Below are 23,677 nucleotides of genomic sequence, written 5' to 3' on the forward strand. Positions count from 1 at the left end.
GTGATGAGAAGAAAAATAAAATGTAAAAGAGAAAATCTAATTCTCCTGTTTCGGAGTCTAGTGTAATCTGCGAAAGAGGTGTCTCTATTGATCCAATAAGGGAGGGGGTTTTTTTCTTTCTTCTTTAGTCTCCCAATGTACAAAATGGGTTGATCATTTCTATAGCAGTTTAAATGCTGTTCTGAATCTCAAGTCAGTTTTTCCCAAAAGTATAGAGTATGAAAAAAGCAAAAAAGCAGATGATTATACATTTATATATATTATATTATACATATATATGTGTATATTTATATGTATAATCATCTGCTTTTTATCTTTTTTCATACGCTATACCTTTGGGAAAAACTGACACACACACTGTGTATATTTCAATATAATGTGTGTATATCAAAATGTAATAAAGCTTATTCATATCATTCTTATAACAGCTAATGCTGATTTACACAGAAAAAGTTTTGTGATTTATTCTACCACAGCCCTCTCAGAGTGACCTTGGTTTCTTACAGAATTTCTTTAAATGCACATTAGTGTGCAGTTTTGCATCTATTCTCATGAATGCATCCAATCATCTGGCAGGCACTATATTTGCTGTAAAATTCTCCTTTGATTCTTATCTTTTAGATGCCCTTTCTCAGAGGCACAGATCACAGACTTTGTCCTTTTTTCCTTCTTATTAATCCATAGCAATGTGATAGTACTGTGTCTCTTTGGCTTCTGCTTTTACCACACTGGCAAAAGGCAGGAATCTAATTGAATTTCTAGGCATTTAATGTCTGCATTAAAATAATCAAAGCGAGAAAGGCTTGAGTTGTTTATCTTGACCTTGGACGAATTAGGATGTCGGCATTCGCTAAAATGGAAAGTCCTGAGAAAAACGGAAATTATATTTTGCTCAAACATAAGCATAGCTTAGGCAGTGTATAAACCAGAACAGTGCGCTGCAGGCATCTTTTGCATGGGAGGTTATTTTACTTTATGATGAACTATCATATTACAGATTATTTTACAAGATATATAGGAGTTGAGCTAAAATGCAGAAGAATTTTTTATTGCTCACAGTATGTATATTAATGAGCAGCATTTAAAGACTCAAATAAAAATGGAGCTTGATCCAAACACCAGTCAGTGACATAATATGACATACTGTACCCATTTATCTATTTAGCTGGCCTTTGGAAAACCCTGATCCCCTATGAGTCTGGTAGTGCATTATTATAAATAGTTTTACTAACCTACATATTCGCTTTTCTGTATTACATATACTCAAACAATCCCTTTGCCACTGCCACATGACTTGCTGAATAAACCACATAAATAAATAGTATGGAGAGTGTATATATATAAACAGGGGGCAATTAAACAAAAATCAAAAAGAATCTGTCTTAGTAAGATGTAGGGACAAAGCGAGCCACCAGAACTTTAATGTACTTATTCAAGTCTCTAATACAGTTCTAGAGGAATGAAACACCCATATATTTCTTCCCAGTTTTGATGATGTGGTGAGGAGTGCTGTCTAACATCTATCATTTCAATTGGATTAAGATCTGGTAGCTACAATTACCTTACCATATAGTTTATAACATTATAACATTATTATACTCATCAAACCATTCAGTGTGTCCTTGATCCCTGTAGAGGATGATACTGTCAGCTAGGAAAAGACTATTCCATCATGATAGAAATGTTTCATTATAGAATAAAAATTATAATCAGAAAAACTCTATTTATTTACAGTGGCATTTCCCTCTACGGGGACAATTAGACCCAAATCTTACCAATAAAATGCCCCCATGAAGTCATCGCTTTTCAAAAATATGCAATCTGTCACTGCTTGAATATAATAATGAAAAAACTAACAAATAAACCAGTGTTCTTGCAGCAGTCTTCTTCTGAAATGTTGTAACAACAGACAGAAGAGGAACAGAACACAATTCTGAATAAAATCTCCAGTTACCCTCAGGACTGAAAAACAATTTGATTAAAAGTTGTTTTCTTTGGTCTCTTCACAAACTGATGGGGCATGTCAATGCAACACTGACAGTTAATTGGACTTGGCAGGGCCGAGGGTTCATTCGTCAGCATTGTGTGGGGCTCACCTGTGAGGAGCAGGACAATCAATGTCTCCTAGGACGGGCCGTAATCACTGCAACATTGCTGTGGACTGCAGGGTTAAACATCAGGAGATTGCAGGTGTATATAGGAGGATCGGAGGAGAGTGCAAATAACGCCACCCACACAAAAAACCTGCACAGACATGCTTTGACCTACAGCATATACAAGGATGCCACATTAAAGCATGTACGTAATGCAGCTCCCAACTTGCAGGACCATGCAGAAGTGAAACACATATTTATCAACACTTCAGAGATGCATTTGGAGTCCTATAGCTGAATCGATTGTCCTGCATAATCCGTTTCACCTGTTTTTTTCAGAAGAGAATGCTCATCTGATAGTTTGGTGAAACCCCCTACAGTTTCTCTTTTAGTCCTGGCTGTAATTTAAGTAATACTTTTTTCTTATCTTATTAACAAGAGCTCGAGAGAACATTTATTTATGCATGCTATAACATACGTAATAACTAAAACTAGCTTGTCTGGCAGATAACATTAAATGTAACTATAAACGGTTTGAAAGTGCTGTGTCTGTTACGCTAACCGACAAATTGCCTTTAAAGTCTGTGACAAATAAATATTTAGTTATTTTACATAGTGCTTTCAAGCCACAAATGGACAACTAATATCACTTAAGTATGTTTAAGTTATGGAGTTGTTAAAGGGAACAATATTTAACAGTAAACAAAGAGCTCTAACAGTTGGGTGGTGAGAGAATTATACCCCAAGAACCATTGACCTGTGAGCTAGATGAGGTCTGTAATAAATGAAACCATGCACTAACTCATAAAACCCGAAGTCGATTTACACTGCTCTAGCCTCATCTCATCTTAACGGGACCTCGCGTACCACCAGAGATTGCAGCTCCAGACCTACAGAATTAACATCTTGGCCCTTGCAATGACGAGCAAAGGCTTCATCAAATGTAATGATCAATGAAATAAATTGAATCCTGTAGTGCTCCTCATAAACATGGAAATGAACCACAAAATCAAGAGTGACCAGAGAGTGTGAAATGACCACAACAGAGGTTTTGTTTCACATTAGTATGCTGTCTGGAGCTGGCAGCAGAAACTGTTACAGCATTTCAGCTATTTTAGACCCACTAACCTTCTCCTGAGGACAAGTAATAAGCCTTTTTAATGTACCCAGTAATCATTATTATCTAAAGTCTCCTGGCACTCAAGACAATGTTAAAGTATCGCTCTTTAAGTGTAATGGCAGTGCATCTCTTTGTGGAAATGATAACAGTGGAAGGAAGCAATGTTGATAACTGTATAATTACAAATGCTGCAATCATTAGCATAATCATTACTGTCACTTATTGACAACAGTATTTTGGAATTCCAGATGTCATCAGACTCGATGAAACAAAATTCCTATCAAACACAAAGGTGCAATAAACAATATTTCCATCCTGACTTGATGCCAATGAGCTGACAGGAAAATGAAATACAGTTAAAACAACTCTATTTGCAAGCATACATATTTGCATCAGTAGCTATCATAAATTAAAGCAATTGGGCTAACACTGCAATATTGCATCATTTGATTTATTCTCCATTGAAGTAAACAATTACTGTTCGGCATGCAGTGGAGGAACTCCAGACAGGATTCATTTTCTTATCTAAAATGCAGGGATTTATTACAGCTAGGGCATCCTTTCCCAAGTGTAGAGAATCTATTGTACAAGCACAATGCAGCTCCATCATTGTGAACGTCATGTTGGAAAACAATTAATACAGTAGAGTGATGTGGTCATAGTCTGAAAGGTGAAAAGGTCCCAGAATGACCTTTTTTAAGCTTTTTTTGAACAGACAAGTGATGGATTGCACCAAAGTTTTACTTCATATAGCAGAACATGTGTTTTCATCACAACTCCATTCACAAGTGATACAAATGGTTTTAATCATCTCAACATACTGTAGATAGTTTATTCAAAATGCAATACATAGGATGACTACGATTATTCAGTTCAAATTTCTGTCCTTTTCCAGGATTTGGAAATTTTAGGATTGTCTGTGTATACAGAACAACAAAAAAAGCTGCATCCCTTTTGAATCAAAAGTCCACTCTCTAAAAACAATGTTAAAACATTTATGGTCCTAAAGCTTTCAACTGTTCATTCATTCTTAAACTTTTGCTGTCTCCACTTCTCCTATGTTGGATTTTTCATGAATATGACATTGAACAACTGGAAAATGGTGAGTGAGAAAATATTTTCCTCATTCTGTAATACAAGCTAACAGCTAAACAACTCACTTTTTCTCCTATTAGATGCATTTGAACTAGTCCCTCTTTTATGCAACATATGTAGACACAATAATTATCACCTGAAATGCTAAACCAGGGGAAACATATTCAATATAAACATACACTATGGCTAAAAAAACGTGGACACATGACCTTCACATACAGAAAATTCTCATCTTTTTCCAAAATCTTGAGCATTAATGGGGGCCCATGCTTTTCCACACCAACCCTGGCAAGGTCTGATAAAGCCTTTATAGGGCCTTGCTTTTTGCAAAACTTGTAAGATAGTGAACATTCACATTTTCAACTCTTCTCTTTCAGCTAAGGTAAAACACAACTACAGTGATTTATTCAACCAACTGCATGCATTTCTCTAATCACAGATGGACATGCACATCTGTCAACTGCTTATATCTGTCTAATCACAGATGGATGCAAACAAACTTTGTCCAAGAAACCTCAGCAATTACAGCAAATCCCCCTGAGGTCAGCTGAGGATGGCAACAAACAGCAGTCCTTGTGAGCTATTCACTTTTAACAGTAGAGATATGGTCCAAGCAGTAACTGTAGCAAGCTTGTGGGATTAAGGGGCTCAGCTCAGTGTTTTGGGACTTTTGGGCCATTGGGCCAGCGGCACACCCAGTGACTAACTCAAGCCCTCCTAAGGAAATGCCTCTGACACTTTTTTTTTTAATTAAGTGAAAAAAAATCATCTTGTAATCTATAAGAGCTCTATTTACCTCTATTTACCTCTATTACCTCATACTGTTGCACATTAATATGAAAACACTCTATGTACAAATCTATCACGTTCACTCTATGCTATAATGAGTGATCTTATTAATTAAAGTATGTTTTGTTGTGTACACATGCAGTTTAAATGAATGCTTCTAGCTGAGGTGTCATTGTGTTTGGAATGCACAATTACAGTGAGCAATCAGGTGCTGCCCGTTCTTCTTCTTCATCATCTTCTTCTTCTGTCACCTTCTCTGTACGCAGGTTGCTAAGTGATGAGAGGGAAGGACCAATAGAGATAAACTTACACATGCATGCATGCACATGAAAGGGATTTTGGGTGCATCCTGCTGTGAAGTGCCTGTGCTGTATGTGTGAGAGAGAGCAATAGCGATGGCACCACATAACTGGTAAGGACCAGAGAGTGGAAGAAGGGAAGGCAGAAGGAGGAATGATTAAGGAGAGAATGATTTATTTAATGGCTTTATTGATGGCTGCAGAGATAAGAAGAAAGGAGTCGTTTTATTTTTTTCTCTTTCTTAGCCTCAATATCTGTCCTCTATCTTTACTGAGGGCCTCTTCCCACACTGTTTCCTCTTTTAATGCATTGAACTGAAATTTAATTAGATTTAGAGCTGGGCATAAAAAAATCCTTAGTTTAAAAAGTGATATGTTTATAAGTATTTTGGGGTGGTCTTGGAGAAATAGCCTGTTTAACCCTCTCAAATTATTTTACACCACACCAAATTGCAGTCTCTCTTTTTTTTTCCCCCTCACTCTAACAAAGTAGCATGTAAGTGTACTGCTGAGGGTTGTGGATTGACAGCATCTGTGTGAGAGTCTCTGCTGATGAATGAGATGTCCATGAGCAGGCGAAATTCCCACTGCTCCTTCCAATTCTCAACTCCATCTAAACCCTTGCTTCAGCACTACTTACTCTCATCCACTCTCATACAGAGTAACATCATTGAAACCTTCCCTTTGGAACTCTTCTATTAGCACTTATCAGTGTAGTGTATATGTGGTGTGCTTAGGGGTTTGACTAGAAGATCCACATGATCATTCCAAAAAGCATATGCCGACAGCATGCAAAAAAATGTATACCTATACTTTTAGACTTATGCAAGACTCATAATAGTTTTATCAAAAATAAGGCAAGTACAGTATTATGATTTGGAATTTTGTTTAAAGAAACCTAGGTTTCTGTTTATACCATGTTATTATATCTTATATATTTTGGTTATATAACCCAGTTCTTTTTGGTTGACACTTGGTTGCAAAACAAAGGAAGGAGATTTACCCTGCAGAAACTCGCTATTGCTGAAGATATCCCAAAATGGTCAGCCTAAAGATGTATGAGTTTACTGTAAAAGGTCCAACTTAGAAACTAATAAATATATAATAAATAAATACAAAAAAAATGGGTTACTACAATTGCCACAGTTTGTACTCAGGATTTACACAAGTCTCCATCAGTAAACAGCTTATAACTTCATGACAAATGATATAATTAATTTCCTGGTCACACAATAGCACTTTTTTTCAGTGTCACCCAGATGAGGATGGGTTCCCTTCTGGCTCCTTTAAAAATGTCCTACTGACTTGCTCATAAATGTAAAGGGAAACATTTATAGGAATACATTTTAAATGTATATCCTGAATCTCTTTGTCTCATTGTTAAAACTATTTAAAAAAAAATACAATAGAAGTAAATTAAATTTAATTGGATTAAGCAGGAGACCTGTTCATAAATGTAAGGGCTCTGTGCAACTAATGGTGCAAAACCATTAATAGCAATGCTAAAAATAAAAATTAAATATTTGATTATATATTCAAATCAAAGATTTTCACCAGACAAACTAAACTTCTACCAAGAAACTCACAGAACTCAGAATTCTCTTTATTCATCCATTCAACTATTAATTCTCAAAGCTTTGAACAAATTTTCAAATGGAATTGAACTCCGTTGGCAAAGGAATGGAGAAAAACATCTTGCATATGCAAATGTCGAACATGTGAGTGAAAGGAAGTGATTTATTGCAGCTCTAAATAAATCTTCTGGCTGCATTGACAATGATATTGTTTGCGCATTTTTAGCACTATCCGCTCATCCGATCATCTTCATTCTCTTTAGTCTGTGATTAGTCAGAAGTAATATGCTCCGGTGACTCAGTTTACAGCAGATGCCTATCCAGCAGGAATAAACCAATAATACTGTAACCAAGTGTAAACTTACTTCATATCTTCCTTCTCTGTACCTCTTTCTTTGGTTTCTTCCATGTCTCCCTCTTCTTGGTGCTGACCTATATTGCAGACTCCTAGAGAGTGTTGCTCTATTAACGAGTGCTGGATGGTTCCTTTGATGCAAATCCAAATAACCAAAACACAGCATGGCACTTCAGCCCTGGGGCTTGGTGCCACATACAACAGCACTATTTTTTTAAAAACCCATCATCATCACCAGTGCTTACCAACACACCCTCCTTTCCAACCAACACTGCACACAATACACAAAATACCACCAAGGACAAACAAGTTTATTTCACAATAATGCCTCACATCCCACACCAGGGTTAAGAAGTTGTGCCTGAGCACTGCTATTAAAAATCTGTTTAATTTGTCTTTGACAGAATCCACATATCTTTGTCTATCATTAAAGCTCACTAACGCTCTGACATGCATTAGGGGGAGACAGAAGGAGAAAAAGAAAAAAGGAAATTTACAGGGAATGGTATAAAAAAACATGATGCACCATTTTTGTGCAAGGGAAAAGGGCAGATTTAATTTAAAAATTGGCACTCATTCCTGATTTCTGCAGATGAAAGCTCATAAATGAAAAGGACTGGACCCATGCCTGGCATGGAAATAGGAAAGTTATGAATAATGCTTAGGTTTCAATCACCAGGTCTGTTTATATGAGGGTCGATTATAATAGCACCTGCATGGAGAAAAACATGACCACACACCAAGACAGACACACCCTGAGAGATCCGCTGTTATTCTTCTATTCCCTTTCAGCAAGCACCTTCTCGAAAGGCTGCATGGCAATTCTCCACAGGAAGTCGGTATAGGTCATTAGCAGCATCCATGTTTCCATTTGAGCAATGTGGCTATTGCTACTGAGTCGGCTGCTGATTTACAGGCTGCCGGTAATCATGAAATGGCTCTTTTGTTAATGAAAATGGCCAATAGATCCTTACACCGCTTAGGAACCAGTGCTTCTATCATCCATCATTCATTGGTAAATATGTGTATTGAAAGAGGCACATGAACCACGCAAAGCCAAACAGGTCAGCACTAGATTGAACAAACTGGGTCAAAATGGAGGTCAGGAAATCAAACGTTTGCTCATGTCACTATGCATTAAATAGGATTTACAGTGTACTGAAAATGATGAGCACTGCAGAGGTGTTGATTAACTAAATGTTGATTATATTCTACCTTAAACACTAGAAGGGTTGGCCAGCTCTGTCTTGACCCAGAGGAGGGGAAGTTTGTTTATCCTCCACACCCATGTTTCTCTCCAGACATAAATATTGAAAGAGTCAATACTCTCACCTAACTTCTTCTTTCTATAGAGTTATCTTTATCTCTTTCTTTAGAATCTCCTAAGACTTCAGCAGTTCAGCTGATTGAGGACTGAATAATCCAGTTCTCCCCAAGAGTACCCTGATCTACAGTAGTAGAAGTAAATGCTGGGGACAAGGAAAGGGTTATTTCCACTGTGGATCAATGCTTCTTTCAGACCATTCAGACCCATTCAGATAGAGTCTGGGTCCACCGCAGCACTGACCAAGATAAAAAATGTATATTAATTCTCATTTAGATTAAAACTCAAAGGCTATAAAATGCTTTAGCTAATGTGTTGAGATTTGCTCCGGTACTGAAACTAACAACTAAACAAAATACAAGCTGATCCTCTTGCTTCTGTGTGAATATGTATGCTGCCTTCCCATAGCTTTACAATAATCACTTGTTGACCTTTAAGTGTTGAACCCAAAGATCATTCTTCATTTCTTGGTTTTTAAGCACTGCTCTCATTTCAGAGAGATCCCTGCTGTTTTGGTCTCTAGGCTTTTGAGCCTTGAGATTACAGCATGAGAGTTGAATACCATTGTAGCGTAAATGTGATTGTGGAGAGCTTTCCTCCTGTGCTGTTTTCTCTGTAATAGATTGAGAGCTCCAGCAGGCAGACTGTGGTCTCTAGAGAAGGGAACAGACATTACACTGCGAGCCAGAGGGCCTTAATGAAGTGAACTGTGCTCTCAGAGTTAATGAGAGAGTGAACTCACCGCTGGAGCAGTCCAGTCCTCCCCAGCCTGGCTCACACTGACACGTATCAGGGGACACACAGCGACCATGGGCACACTCTTCAGTACACAGAGCTATCAGAGAGAAAGAAAAAGAAATGTTTAATAGTCAGACATACAATATTCACAAGCAGTGTATGCCAGAGACAGTGGAATTTGCCATAGCAGTTTGCCGAATAAATATACAGATGCAGGAGACATTGTGATATAATTATAATTAAATACTGAATTAGCTAGAAAAGCTGGATTAAAGAATGTACTGACTTTGGTTTAAACCTTTGAATGTTAACAATTTCTTTAAACCCATGTACTGGATAAATGTCCAAGCTGGCCACTAGCCAAACTAGGCAGTCATCTCTTTATGACCCTTCTGAACATGGCCACTCTCATTGGCACTTTAATTCAAACCCATATTAAATAGTGAATGACTCTATAAGAGCTTATGTCCTTGGTCAGGTTAACACAATGTGTCTCTCTAGCGCCGTCTGCAAAGAGCTAAAGTAAGCTACAGCAAGCACGGTTAAACGAGCTGTAAATCTCTTCAAATTTGATCAGGCTGCATTCTGCCCAATCTCTAATGCGTCTCCTGCCTGGGCTCCAGCACCATTTACCTAGCATGGAGCTGTCTTGATCACTCCTATTGAGAAACATGGCTGCAAATTGATTGGCGAAACGCATTAGTATTCCTGGCCCCCGCTTTTAGTCATAGGTTCAGATTCAAGCTGGTAATAAAATGACTTACATGAAGGCTTTGCCATGGTGACAGCTTTTCCCCCTGTGTTGTTGTTATTCTTTTTTTTTTCTGCCTCATAGGACTTGCCTTATTAAAAAAGCATGGGGAAGCATGGAGATGTGCATTTTGCATGAATAATGTTGAGATAATTAAGGTCACCTGGCCAGCAGGACTCAAACAGACATGCTCTTATCTGAAGCAGGAAACACTCAAGCCCTAATGTTTCCGGAACATTCAACTAAGATTAGAATCAGCGTTGACTCTTTAAAATATGGGGAGAGACACCACAGGAAAAACGTAGCATGTGCAGTTTGTCCTTTCTTCAATATGCAAGTATTTGGTCAAGCAACTATTAACAAAAGGGTAAAAAAAATAAAAAATAAAAAAAAATAATTTACAAATATTGTGGATGTTTGAATAAAACAGGGAAAATATGAATAATATAGGACTGATATACATATACTCCATTAACTTTATTAGAAACAATAATTCAGCCAATTATGTGATAGCAGGACAATGCAAATCAGATAAACATGTTGATGTTCATAGCAAACTTAGAATTAAGAAGTTGAGTCGGTGTGACTTTGACTTTTGCATGGAGGTTCGTCCAAGAATAGGCTGGTATGAGTAATTCATTGATTGCTTATCTCATGGGATTTTTACACAAAACAGTCTCTAGAGTTTATCTAGAATGGTGCAAACAACAACAACAAGAACAAACATTAAGTTAACTAGCAATCTTTGTAATCAGGGAATGCAACAAATGACAACTTTGAGTTGGATGTGATGCAATTTTTTTAAGATAAAAAAATCACCTTGTCAAGCTTTTAACTGTTCATTTCTGTGTGTCTTTGCCTGGTGTGAGTGGGAGCATTTGTGGTCTCCTTCAAATCAAGGTTTAATGTGCATTTCTGCTCACCATGTTTGTAAAGGGAAGAGGAATAGCCATTATTTGCCACATATACACTGAAATTCTTTTCTTTACATATTCCTTGTTAAGGGCCTTGCTCTTGGCAATACTGGGGCTTGAACCTACAACCTTCTGATTAGTATCCCAGTGCCTTAACAACTGAGCTGCCGCATTTAAGAGTGCTTTTATGAGATACAGATGTCCTGTCAACTTAGACCAATCTGTTCCTCTCTCTCATTAAACCTTAACCTGCAAACAATCTACCCACAGGACGTGTTTTTTGCTTTTCACAGCATACTGCTTACACTTTAAAGTCTGTTGTGTGTAAAAATAGACTTAAATACATATATATGTATTTAAGTACACATATATGGTTCAAGTACCACCTAAACATTGTTGCATATTAATTACATGCTTTTATAGTAACAATATTTGTTAAGAGGTGTGGGCTTTGTTTTTAGCAAAATAATGCTTGCTGTCACCCTGCATCTATTGTTTAGAAATGGTTTGAGGAACATGGTATAGAGTTCAAGTTATTCAGTTGGGCTGCATGGCCTTCCCCATGATTCGAACACACACCTTTCATCAATTCAGATAAGCAACCCCAATTCCAAAATGTTTGGGACACTGGGTAAAATATTAATTAATAGAGCATGCAATGATCTTATAAATCCATATTCTATTCAGAATTTAACAAAAAAACATATTACGGTTTAAACTGAGAATATATATGACTTTAAAGAGCAAAATAGGGACTTTTTTAATTGGATGGCTGCAACAGGTCTCAAAAAAGTTGGGCCATGTTTACTATCGTGAAGCATCATGTCTTCTGTCCATATCAGATATGGCAAAAGTACACACATCCTTCACTCAAGTAGAAGTATATGTACTTTTGTCTCAAAAGACTCTGGTAAAAGTACCGACTACACTTTTTCACTCAAGTTAAAGTAAAGAAGTTTGGGCTCTGACTTGTACTTAAGTAAAAAGTAGCTATTACTACTAACTGATTCAGTGTCACACTGGTAACTGGACTCCACATCATATTGATATATTATTACAAACTAACTTCTAATTTTGTATCTAATGAATGTAACCAGGCTGAACAACCACCAAATAGAAACACAAGCAGAGAAAAGATGATGATGATCAGTTATGTTTACTTCACTGACCCTCTGTCTCATCCACGTTTGCTATACTTCCTGTTGCCTTCTGCCTTGCTTGTTGTTGGCTTTATAGATTAGCCTACGTCTGTGGTGTGTGATTGCCAGAAAATTATACACCAGTGGTAGGTTGAAAAAGCTGCACAATGACAAGAAATAGGTTGATGGGCTTAAAACAGTGCGCAATGAGAGGAAAAAATATTGATCATGTCTCAAAATAGATTAAAACTAAAGTAATGAGTCTGTTTTAAAAATGTAATAAGTAGAAAGTACAAATATTTTTTCAAAAATTTAATGAGTGAAAGTAAAAAGTAAAATCAATAAATAGTGACATAAGGTACTGATACCAGAAAAATCTTTTTAAGTACAATAACAAAGTATTTGTTCTTCATAACTTCCCATCTCTGGCCCATATACATCAGAGAACTGAGAAGAGGAATGTTGTCCCATATGTGTCTGATACAGTATGCATTGTCTTGAGCATTCCCTGAAACAGACTTTTTCTAGATGGAAGAATTTGTTGCTCTAAAACCTTTGTATACCGTTCAGCATTGTTGGAGGCTTTCCAAATGTGCAAGCTGCCCATTCCACAGGCACTAATACACTCCCACACTCCCATACCATCAGAGATCTGGCTTTTTGAACTGAGTGAAGATAACAAGCAGGATGGTTTCTCTCCTCATTATTCCACAGGAGGACAATCAGACAAATCAAAAAATAAATTAGAATTTTGATTTGTCTGACCACAAAACAGTTTTCCACTTTGTCTCAGTACATTTTAAATGAACTATGGCCCAGAGAGAATAGCAACATTTCTGGATCATGTTCACACATGCCTTCTTCTTTGTATGATAAGATTTTACCTGCATTTGTGGATGAAATGGCAAACTGTTTTCATGGACAATCATTTCTGGAGGTGCTAATGAGCCCGTGCAGTGATTTCCACTAAAGCATCATGAAATCATGGGCATCCAACATTGATTATTGCCCTTGTTCCTTGTGCAAAGAGTTTTCTCCAGATTCTTAGTTGGGGGCAGCACAGGGCAAAAAATAAATAAATAAAGTGTATTTAAAATGCATTTAATTGTGCAATAAAATGATTTAGGGTGATATTTGTACATGAAATGGAGCTCTCATTAACATATCCAAATTTGTGGGCTGCTCTGAAAATATTTCTTACTCATCCAGTGATGGTAGCTGAAGCAGAGAGGAGCTTTTCAAAACAGAAACTAATCAATGCGGTAGATGTTGGGTCATGGTGTGGTTTACACAGGCCGTCATTTAAGCGAGAACCACTATTGGTGATTGGTGGTATCTGTTTAGCACGAACATACAGTTTAGCATCAATTTTGAAAGGACTAAATGATGGAAGAAACTCCTGTCTCGAACTCGCCACAACACCCGTGGCCTTATTTGCACTATTTTTTTAAGTCGTTGAAAAGAAGGTTTTGGGCTCATGATTAATATTAATAATAATAATAATAATAATAATAATAATAATAATAATAATAGATAGTTAAAATAAATTAGTGTTTAACTTATTAATATTATTCTATTAATAGATCAGTGTGCTATTAGTAACATTGGAGTCTTTTCACATAAACTGAGTTGATTAAGCAAAGATTCTTGTGATAAAAATAATAATATGAATATTATAGCCATAATAAATCATTGTAGTTTGATACTTAAGTACATTTGAAGGCAAAAACCATTGTACCTTTACTCAAGTGAAAGTTTAGAGAGAGCACATATTATTTTACCTGCTGTATCTCCACCTGTTACCTGTTGTCAATTAACCTAATTAGTTGCAAAACGTTTCTTCAACTGTTACCTTTTAATATCATTATTTTTTGCAAACTACTGTTGCCCCATCCTGACTTATAAGAGAGGTTTGCAGCTATCCTTAAAATAGTACATTTCATCTGTTAAAACATTTTATAGGTTTTCTATGTTCTATTGTGCATAAAATATAGGTTTATTTGCAAAAATTGCAATTTGTTTTTATTTACATTAATTTGGGTATATATATATGTGCACACCAAAAACAATCCATTTTATTATTATGCTAGCAATATGGAGTCTTTAGCATTTTATGTCCAGGTTCAAGAATTTCTCTTAAAAAGATCAAATCCTGGCAATTCTGCATATCGAGAGAGTGAATGAATGAAGGATGGAAGGAATGAAGACATTTGTTAAAGCAGCTGAAATAAGTAAAACAGTTAAGTAGATCATATCTTTTCAAAAATTAAATATTAAATGTAAATCATTTTTTTATCAATATACTAATTGGTTGCATTCATTTTATATTTATTTTAATTTGATATATTTTATTTTTATAAAATATTATAAAATATTATTTTGTATATTATTTAAACAGCCATTTTTTTATTGCTTTAAAAATTTAAACTGTTTATGTTCACAAATGTTGTAATAATAAACTGACTTTAAAACGAGGTACGAGCTACACCCCTAATATATAGCTGGCTACAAAAGTAAGTACACCTTAACTGAACATGTCAAAGCTGTCTGTTTGTCAAAGCAATATTTTGTGTGAGCACCATTGTTATCTAGCACTGCCTTAATCCTCATGGGCATGGAATTCACCACAGCTGCACTCCTCCATAATGACATCACGGAGCTGCTGGATGTTTAGACACATGGCACTTCTCTGCTTTCCACTTGAGGATGCCACACAGGTGCTCAACAGGATTCAGGTCTCAATAGGATTCAGGTCTGGACACAAACTTGGCCAATCCATTACCTTCACCTTCAGTTTCCTCAGCAAGGCAGCTGTCACTTTGGTGGTGTGTTCTGGTTGTTATTATGTTGGAAAACTGCATTTTATCCCAGTTTCTGAAGGGAGGACATCAAGTTCTGCTTCAGAATGTCACATTACATGTTGGAATCCATGTTTCCCTCAATGAACCACAGCTCCTTAGTACCATCAGCACTTATGCAGCCCCAGACCATTATGCTATCACCACCATGCTCAACTGTAGGCAAGACACAATTGTCTTGGTACTCCTTATTAGGACATCGCCACACATGCTGGACACCATCTGAGCCAAACAAGTTTATCTGAGTCTTATCAGACCACAGGACATGGTTGCAGCGATTCATGATCTTGGACAGGTTGTCTTCAGCAATATGTTTGAAGGCTTACTTGTGAGCCAGTTTCAGAAAAGGCTTCCTTCTGGGATGACTTGTTGCAGTGTGTGGCGTATCATCTGAGCACTGACAAGTGGACCTTCTGCTTTTGCAACCTCTAAAGCAATGCTGGCAGCACTCATTCGTCTGTTTTTTGAAGCCAGCTTCTGCACCTGACACACAGCACAGAACCCGTCTTGGAAAACCTCTGTATGGCACTGGCCACTGTACTGTAAATCAGTGTCAGGGAGTTACCAATCTTCTTATAGCCTCTGCCATCTTTGTGGAAAGGAATAATTCAAATTTTCAAATTCTCAGAGAGTCTTTGCCATGAAGTGCCATGTTGAACATCCAGTGGTAAATATGAGAGAATTGTACTCGAAGCACCAAATTTAATATACAAATGTGTATGGTCGTGTTAAGTAGACAAAAACATGAACATAATGAATAGGCTTTGCATGTATTTGTATGTATGTAATATACATATCATAAATTTATATATATATATATATATATATATATATATATATATATATATATATATATATATATATATATATATATATATATATATATATATATATATATATATATATATATATATATATATATATATATATATATATATATATATATATATATATATATATATATATATACATATATATATATATGTATATATATATATATATATATATATATATATATATATATATATATATATATAAAGATATATATATATATATATATATATATATATATATATATAAAGATATATATATATATATATATATATATATATATATATATATATATATATATATATATATATATATATATATATATATATATATATATATATATATATATATATATATATATATATATATATATATATATATACATATATATATATATATATATATATATATATATATATATATATATATATATATATATATATATATATATATATATATATATATATATATATATATATATATATATATATATATAAAGATATATATATATATATATATATATATATATATATATATATATATATATATATATATATATATATATATATATATATATATATATATATATATATATATATTTATGATATGTATATTACATACATACATACATACAAACTATATCTTCCTCCATTTCATTTTCCAGCATGCTAGCTTTATAACACAACAATACAATGAAAGCCTTTAAAAGTTTCTCAGCAAAACCTAATATTTCAAGTTCCCTCACATACACAAGAGCCTGAAGTATGGCACAAATCTTAAATGTCAACGCCTCAGGAACAGGAGCAAACACTGCCAAATGGAGCACACATTCTATGTGCATTGCATATTTATGAGCAACTTTGCATATAATATTTTTTAAATATTTTTGGATGCACGTATAGCTCTAAGATTATAGCACATCACTAAATCAATCAAATAACTCAGACTTGAAAGATCCAACTGCAAGTTGTTATCCAACTAAACAACTGCTAATATTTGTAGAAGAAGGTTGAATTAATTGTAAATTTATTATTTCTATGTGAATGTGCAGAAGTGTAACTATGAGTGCGTTTTATGCAGCTGGCACTCCCTTCGGCTGGCTGCAGTAGACTGAGCATGCAGCGGGGCTTAGGCTTGGACAGCATGACTATGGATTATCACTCAATCAGGCTCAACTGGGCCTTCAGCACTGAACACAGACACAAAGGTAGGGATAGGGAAGAGAGAGAGAGAGAGAGAGAGAGAGAGAGAGAGAGAGAGAGAGAGAGAGAGAAAGAGAGAAAGGGGAACAGAATAGAACACCCTGAGGACAGAAGCACAAATCGCAGAAATGCTCAACAGGCAGAAATGCTAAAACTTGACACTGCCAAATAATGCAGCATGGATTTACCCAGTAAAAGCAAACCTAGTATTGGAGCATGAAAAAAATGCCATCTCTTGACATTTTGTGCTGACAAAGACACCAAATATTGTCCTAATGGAATCATTAAGACAAGCATATGAAATGACCACACTGCCACTCCTAAGCCAACAGGGATGATTTATGATTGCCACAGTCATCAATTTCTGATTAGCTGAAAGTTGGGAAATATGCTTCAATCTTTGAAATGAATGGAAGCTGATGTGTGGATTTAACATTTCTTTTTCCATGTGATCCTAATGGATGTACATTTTTATAATCTTACATTTTAATTAAAATTCAATGAGTCATGCTTGCTTATGAGAGAGATTCTATGGGGGAAAATTGAGTCTTTCATTTAGATAAAAAGTAATCATGCTCACTACAATGTTATCAGACCATGTAATAACAGGGCTAATTGGTGACTGCCATGTAGCATTAATAGATTGGATAATTTTCAGTAAATTCAGCAGAAAAAAACCTATAGCAAAAAAAAAAAAACACTGGGCTCGCAGCTATTTAACACTAATCAGATTCTTACTAGTGCTAAGTAAATAAAGACAGCTTAACAGAGAAAATGATTGAGATGCCTTACTTCACAAAAACACATTGTGGAAGATTTTAAAAAAAAAAGAACGAAATTTGTGTGCAATGTCAGTGTTGATGAAACCCCCTAAAATCAGATTTACTTACTTTTTTAATTGACCTCAGTTCATAATAAACATCTTATCTGAAATCTATGTTTCTAAAACTACAAATATACATAAACTAAAAAAAAAAAAAAAAGAAAAAGCAAGAAAGGAAAGGCATCCAAATCGTTTTAAAATCGAGGTCTCATAAGCTCAGGCATCATTAAGATGTGAAATCATCTTCAGTCTGGTGCATGAGGCTTTATTAAACCTTCTTAGTCTAATTCTCCTGCAAATAGCAGCAGAATGTCCATCATTTCATTAATGATGTATTGCTAAGCAGTCAACACTCTCCCACTCTCCCATCCAGATGGTAGAAGGTAAAACTGGTGGGGCTTCATGTAAAATCTTCAACAGTGCATGAAAAATCTTAGTCTAAAAATATTAATAACATTTTTATAGTTACAACTTATATTGTCTAATGACCAATACTATTGTACTTTGATTTTGGTAATATACATTATATCTAATAAATACTTGTAGCATTTGATTCATGTTGTTAAATGGTAGATTTTACATAATAATTTTTTTATTCTACTTTAAAAACATGAAACTACACGGTACGCTGTACCAGCAAAAATAGTCTGTTTTTGAGTAAAACATAGCCATTAATGATATAGCAGGTACATTTACCCTGTTCACTCTCAGTAACCCCAGCATTAGTGCTGGCCAGAGCATGGCAGTGCTTCAGTAGTTCCTGATTAAGACTTTAAAGAAGTCTAGGAAAAAAGTGCATTGGTCTTGGCCATCTCATGAGTTATAGCATAACCTTACAATTTAGCAGCCCCACATGGGACAGATTCTCTGCTCCTAGAGAAAAAAAACTGCTCAACAATGGCACTTATGAGGAGATAAAACCTAACTTTTAATTTGAGCAGAAAACCAAAGATCAACACCTACGTAATGAAAACGGTTCTAATACAGGCTTGTGTCCCTGAGCGCTAAGTATCGGCACTGCTACAAAGCTCTTAATCCTGCGGTGAGAACAGCAGGATTAACCACACAGCAGAACCAGCAGAAAGCTGGTGACTGCACACCTACCCTAAAACCCCTAAAGACACACACACACACACACACACACACACACACACACACACACACACACACACACACACACACACACACATTTAACACTACTAAAATACCCACAATTAAGCATGTATTAAAATCCAACTAACACTCATAATTATTAATACAATGCATTTACTAAAACTTAAAAGGAAATAATAAACTGCAGATATTAACAGCCAAATGAGTCATATATCAATTAAAATGAATAATGCTAAGGGTCACTTTTTAAAACTCATTTGCTAGTTAATCATGACTTTTATTAATAACGATCATTTACATTATTAGCAGGCTTATTTGTACATAACGAAGATTAAGCAAAATTAAGAAAATGAAAAACATTTCTGTATTTTTTTCTTTCTGAGCAGCCGCAATTTCAAACGTAACCGTAGCACAGAATACACATTATAAATACTGTACAAGTAATATATTTGAGGTACCTTCCGTCAATGACTTTTATGAAACTTTACATACCCCTCCCTCTGGCCACTATCACCTACCCATACACAACCACTGTTTCTCCACACAGGGATTAAAACGAAACTGTATGCCCTTCAGCTAAGTAGTCTTACAGTTGTAAACATGTTACAGTTCTACCTCTGTTGCCAGTTCTAGCATGTTCATAAGTGTATTCTATATGAGCAGAACTAAACAATACAACAATCTATTTATGGTTAAGCAGTGTTGCAGCCACTTTTAAGCATGTAACACTATCATATTTTCTTCATATTTCTTCTTCTCTTACCACTTCTTTTTAATTTTCTTCTTTTCTTCATTTACACTTACTAATTCTGATTCCAGTGATAACAGATTCTTGCTATTCATTCTTTTATTCATCTCCAGGAATAGCTTTATCCTAGTCAGGGTTGTGCTAGAGTCTAGAGTAGAGTAGTAGAGTAGAGTCTAGATCTAGAGTATACAAAATGCCAGGAATACGGGAGTAAGGAATACAATCTGAATGGGAGCCAGTTTATTAAAGGGCATAATGCTAATACTAGAACAAAGCTGTTCTATATTACTTAATATGTAGAATATTTTATATTAAAAAGCTCATGATTCCCAGTCCCAGCTCCATAAATAAATATACACCTACAGCTGCCATTATTTGTATTGTGAAAAATTGTATTTTGCCATCTTTCTTCACAGCCGATAGTGCTTATTTGTAGTATCTGCTAGTATGTTGTTTTGGGAGCTATTGTGTTCTAATGAAATCATTATTGATTATTAACACCACCTTTTCAACGAAGATCCCAAAACGATGTTACAGCATTTTCCTTGCGTAGCTGCAGCTAGTCCCATGGCTGGTGCTTGGGTTGAGGCTTAAGGCTAAAGACAGAGCAGAGCCCTGTTTTCATCAATAAGCACAAAAAAAGTTCCTCAGTAGAAAAAGTTGAAATTGATACTGATCTTTTTCTTTCACAGACACAGAGCTACAGTATCGATAAGACTCGGGTTGCACAAAGTATATTGGGTGCAAAGAATACATTTGGTGCACAGGATGTTTTTTCTATACTCCATATAAAAAATTGAGGGCTTCCAAATCAAGCAACAAAGGGTGTCATGTCATCTGATCTCAGTGTATTGACAGTGGCACAACAACTGTTGGATTTCTATGTCTATTTCATCAAAATGAATACAATTCTCTTTGATAGAACACGAAGAAAATAGAAATCAATTGAAGAATTAATGTAACCGTAGACAACTGCATTGTGACTTTGCAATCAGCACGCAGGCTGTCAGTGACTTATTTTTCTTTCTAGATGTTATTGAGCTGAAGCTCAGTTTAATGCCTGCTCCATCTTATGAAAGGCAAGTAATAAGCACTTCAACGCAGATCCTTGATTTTCCTCATTGTTCTAGAAATTCATTTGGAGAAGCTGGCAAATATTACATTTAGATGAGTCAAATGAGCTCACGAAGAAAGTGTAGATTCTATTTTCTTTGTGAAGTGATTATGACCCACCCGCTGTTGATGTGTAAAAAATGTTTAAACCCTTATTTGTTTAAAATACAAATACAAATAATTTGTACCAGTCCATTTGTTATGTTCATATTAGAAGGCAACCACATGAATACTTGTAAATGCCCTTTTGATTAGAAAGTGACACAGTTAAACTAATGCTAGAGATTGTGCAAATGCCTGCATGTATTTCTTGCTTTAGAAAGTTGCCAGATTAACACAGAAACCTGCAAAATGGAGTTTAGCAAAAGACCATAGTTTTTTAACACAATCCAGCCCAAACCCTTTCTGTCCAAAACAATAATGGAAGATAATGCTGAGAGAATGCTAATGTCTGAAGAAGAAAATAGCATTTCTTTTTGCTGCTTATTTTTTTGCTGTCACATGTAACATAATGTGATAAAGTAAGAGTCATTTTAAAAATAATTATATATTTATATGATATATAAATGAGAAGATGGCAAGCTTCGAAAAAAAACATCTAATAGAATCATAGTGTACTGCAAATATACTGCTGAATAGCTATTGCAGTAATTATCACATGAATCACTGCAAATTTGGTTTAATTTAGCAAAATGGCCTCCACCCTCATTATTCAGGAGTAGCACTTGATCCAGCACATCCTATTATATTTTTATATTGTGCACTGACAGTTAATTGTGAGCACAATCTAATGAAACTACGAGATCCTAAATCAAAGTCATGAAATCCTAACGTGTGCACAGGATACAAGCTATTTAAATCATACTTTTAATAGGCTATTTCGAGTTGCCTAATTAATAAAAATATGCTTTTGTTTATTTATTAATTCGATGCACTCTCCTGTAAGAGAAATGTGCCCATGGTTTAAATGGATAAGCTGACCAGGTATTCATCTTCTACAAAGTTAAGATCATTCTTTACTTTACATTAATACATTTATTTATATTAAATATTCTAAATAAAATGCCATAGGTCAGAATCATGTGTAACTGTTTAGGATAAACTCTGCCCCAAATGCATAATTTCTGAAGCTTCAAGTCATATCAGAGATATAAAAACCTATGTATGTGCACAATGTCCGCTTTAAATCCTCACTATGCGTGCATAACATTTTTGTCTGATTACAGGTTTGTCGACGTGACTATGGTTTGACCCTTTATATCTGTACTGAAAATAATCCCTGGATAAGCCCCAGCAAACACACTCAGCACTTCTGTCCATCCACTTGAGAATTTATAGATTTATAGATGCTTAAAGATCAGCAGAATGACAGACTCAGTCAATAAATTTAATACAAGTTTCCAAACCTGCAGAAATAGTCACTAAATTTGAGGACTTGAGTTCTAGATTATTTTTTAATTCTGCTGCAGTATGCAATTATACTCACTAAAACTTAAACAGAATCTAGAATTCTGTTTTAAGCTGCTGCAATTCACTTCGTTCCAGAAAAGTCCATGTTATTTTACACATCAGTAAGCAGACAGAGCCCTACAACACAGCAGACAATAGGCCTTCCCAATGCCTGTGTACATCCATCAAGACATACAATATGCAGAGAATGTATGACACTGCAATCATCACAGGTTAGTCCAACAAAGGAGGGAAAGGAACAGCACTCCTGGGCGCATACTAAACAGATATCCATCATGATTAATAATGTTGAGTAGCCGTGAACGGATCAAATCCTATTATTTGTTATGCTATGTGTGTTGATTCTTATCCCCTCCCTGGAGCTCAGTGAGATTGTCATTTACTTCATCACCTTGACACAGTGCTAGGTGAGGTCCTTTCACTAAGAGATTTGTCAAACAACTGCTGAACCATGTCCTCTAAGGTCTTGAATCACTGATAGGATCCACTCACTCATGATTAAAGTGAATTAGGTGAAAAACAACTCTGGTCTGTATGCGACAAAGCACCCGGCCAAACAAATTCACAGCAGGCCAAACACATTCATAATTGCAAAAAATAAAAATAAATAAAAATAAATAAATAAAAACCATGGTTGTGAGGTTAGGGTTAGGGTTAGGGTTAGGGTTAGGGTTAGATGCAAATGTGAAAACTCTTCCTAACATTCCAGTCAACGTTTATTCTCCCCATGGCATTTTTTTAAGAACAAATAAGTGTGAATTTGATTTACACATTTAAATGGTAATAATCAGAGAATTACTCGCTTACAATAGGAATTAGAGCGATGTATTCGAAAAGAAAACCGCAAATCGTATTCTCAAACTGTGATATATTTACTCTGTAGTACTGTTGTAATCCTAATACTCTGAAGACTTTAAAACATGAGCAGGGACAATAATGCAAGGAACAAATTATGGCTGGAGAAGCAGAGTTGGACAAATGCGCTTGAGTAATGGATAAGACTCTGATGCATGCCTCCAGAGGGACAAAATGGGAAAGTTAAAGGCTTTAGAGGGCATCGCTCAAAAAGGCAGAAGAGATGAATACTTTTATCGTTGCCATAAGTGCAGGCAAGAATGAGAAAAGTGGGAGGTGTTGATTTAATGGGAAATTATTGTGTAAAAATGGAGACACTCACGGACACACAAGTCTCCACTCTCAAAGTAGCCTGGCAGCACTGGGAGCGGCGACGGTACATAGTCCGTACCCCTCTTCGGTACGCTGTTTTGTAGCTGATTCTGAAGTGAATATACATGCAAAAGAAAAAAAAAACATTTATAAGCAGGGAC

General features: G+C 35.5%; 1 protein-coding gene across 1 annotated transcript in view; it reads right to left on the reverse strand.

Moving 5' to 3' along the window:
• megf11 (multiple EGF-like-domains 11) overlaps positions 1-23,677 on the reverse strand; it is a 119,232-nt gene that overhangs the window by 62,912 nt on the left and 32,643 nt on the right. The window contains 3 exon segments of the mRNA XM_046864274.1: positions 9,392-9,484; positions 23,527-23,559; positions 23,562-23,626. Of these exon segments, the coding sequence (XP_046720230.1) occupies positions 9,392-9,484; positions 23,527-23,559; positions 23,562-23,626 (191 nt within the window).

The sequence above is a fragment of the Silurus meridionalis genome, chromosome 13 (genome assembly GCF_014805685.1).
Source record: "Silurus meridionalis isolate SWU-2019-XX chromosome 13, ASM1480568v1, whole genome shotgun sequence".
NCBI classification, from domain to species: domain Eukaryota; kingdom Metazoa; phylum Chordata; class Actinopteri; order Siluriformes; family Siluridae; genus Silurus; species Silurus meridionalis.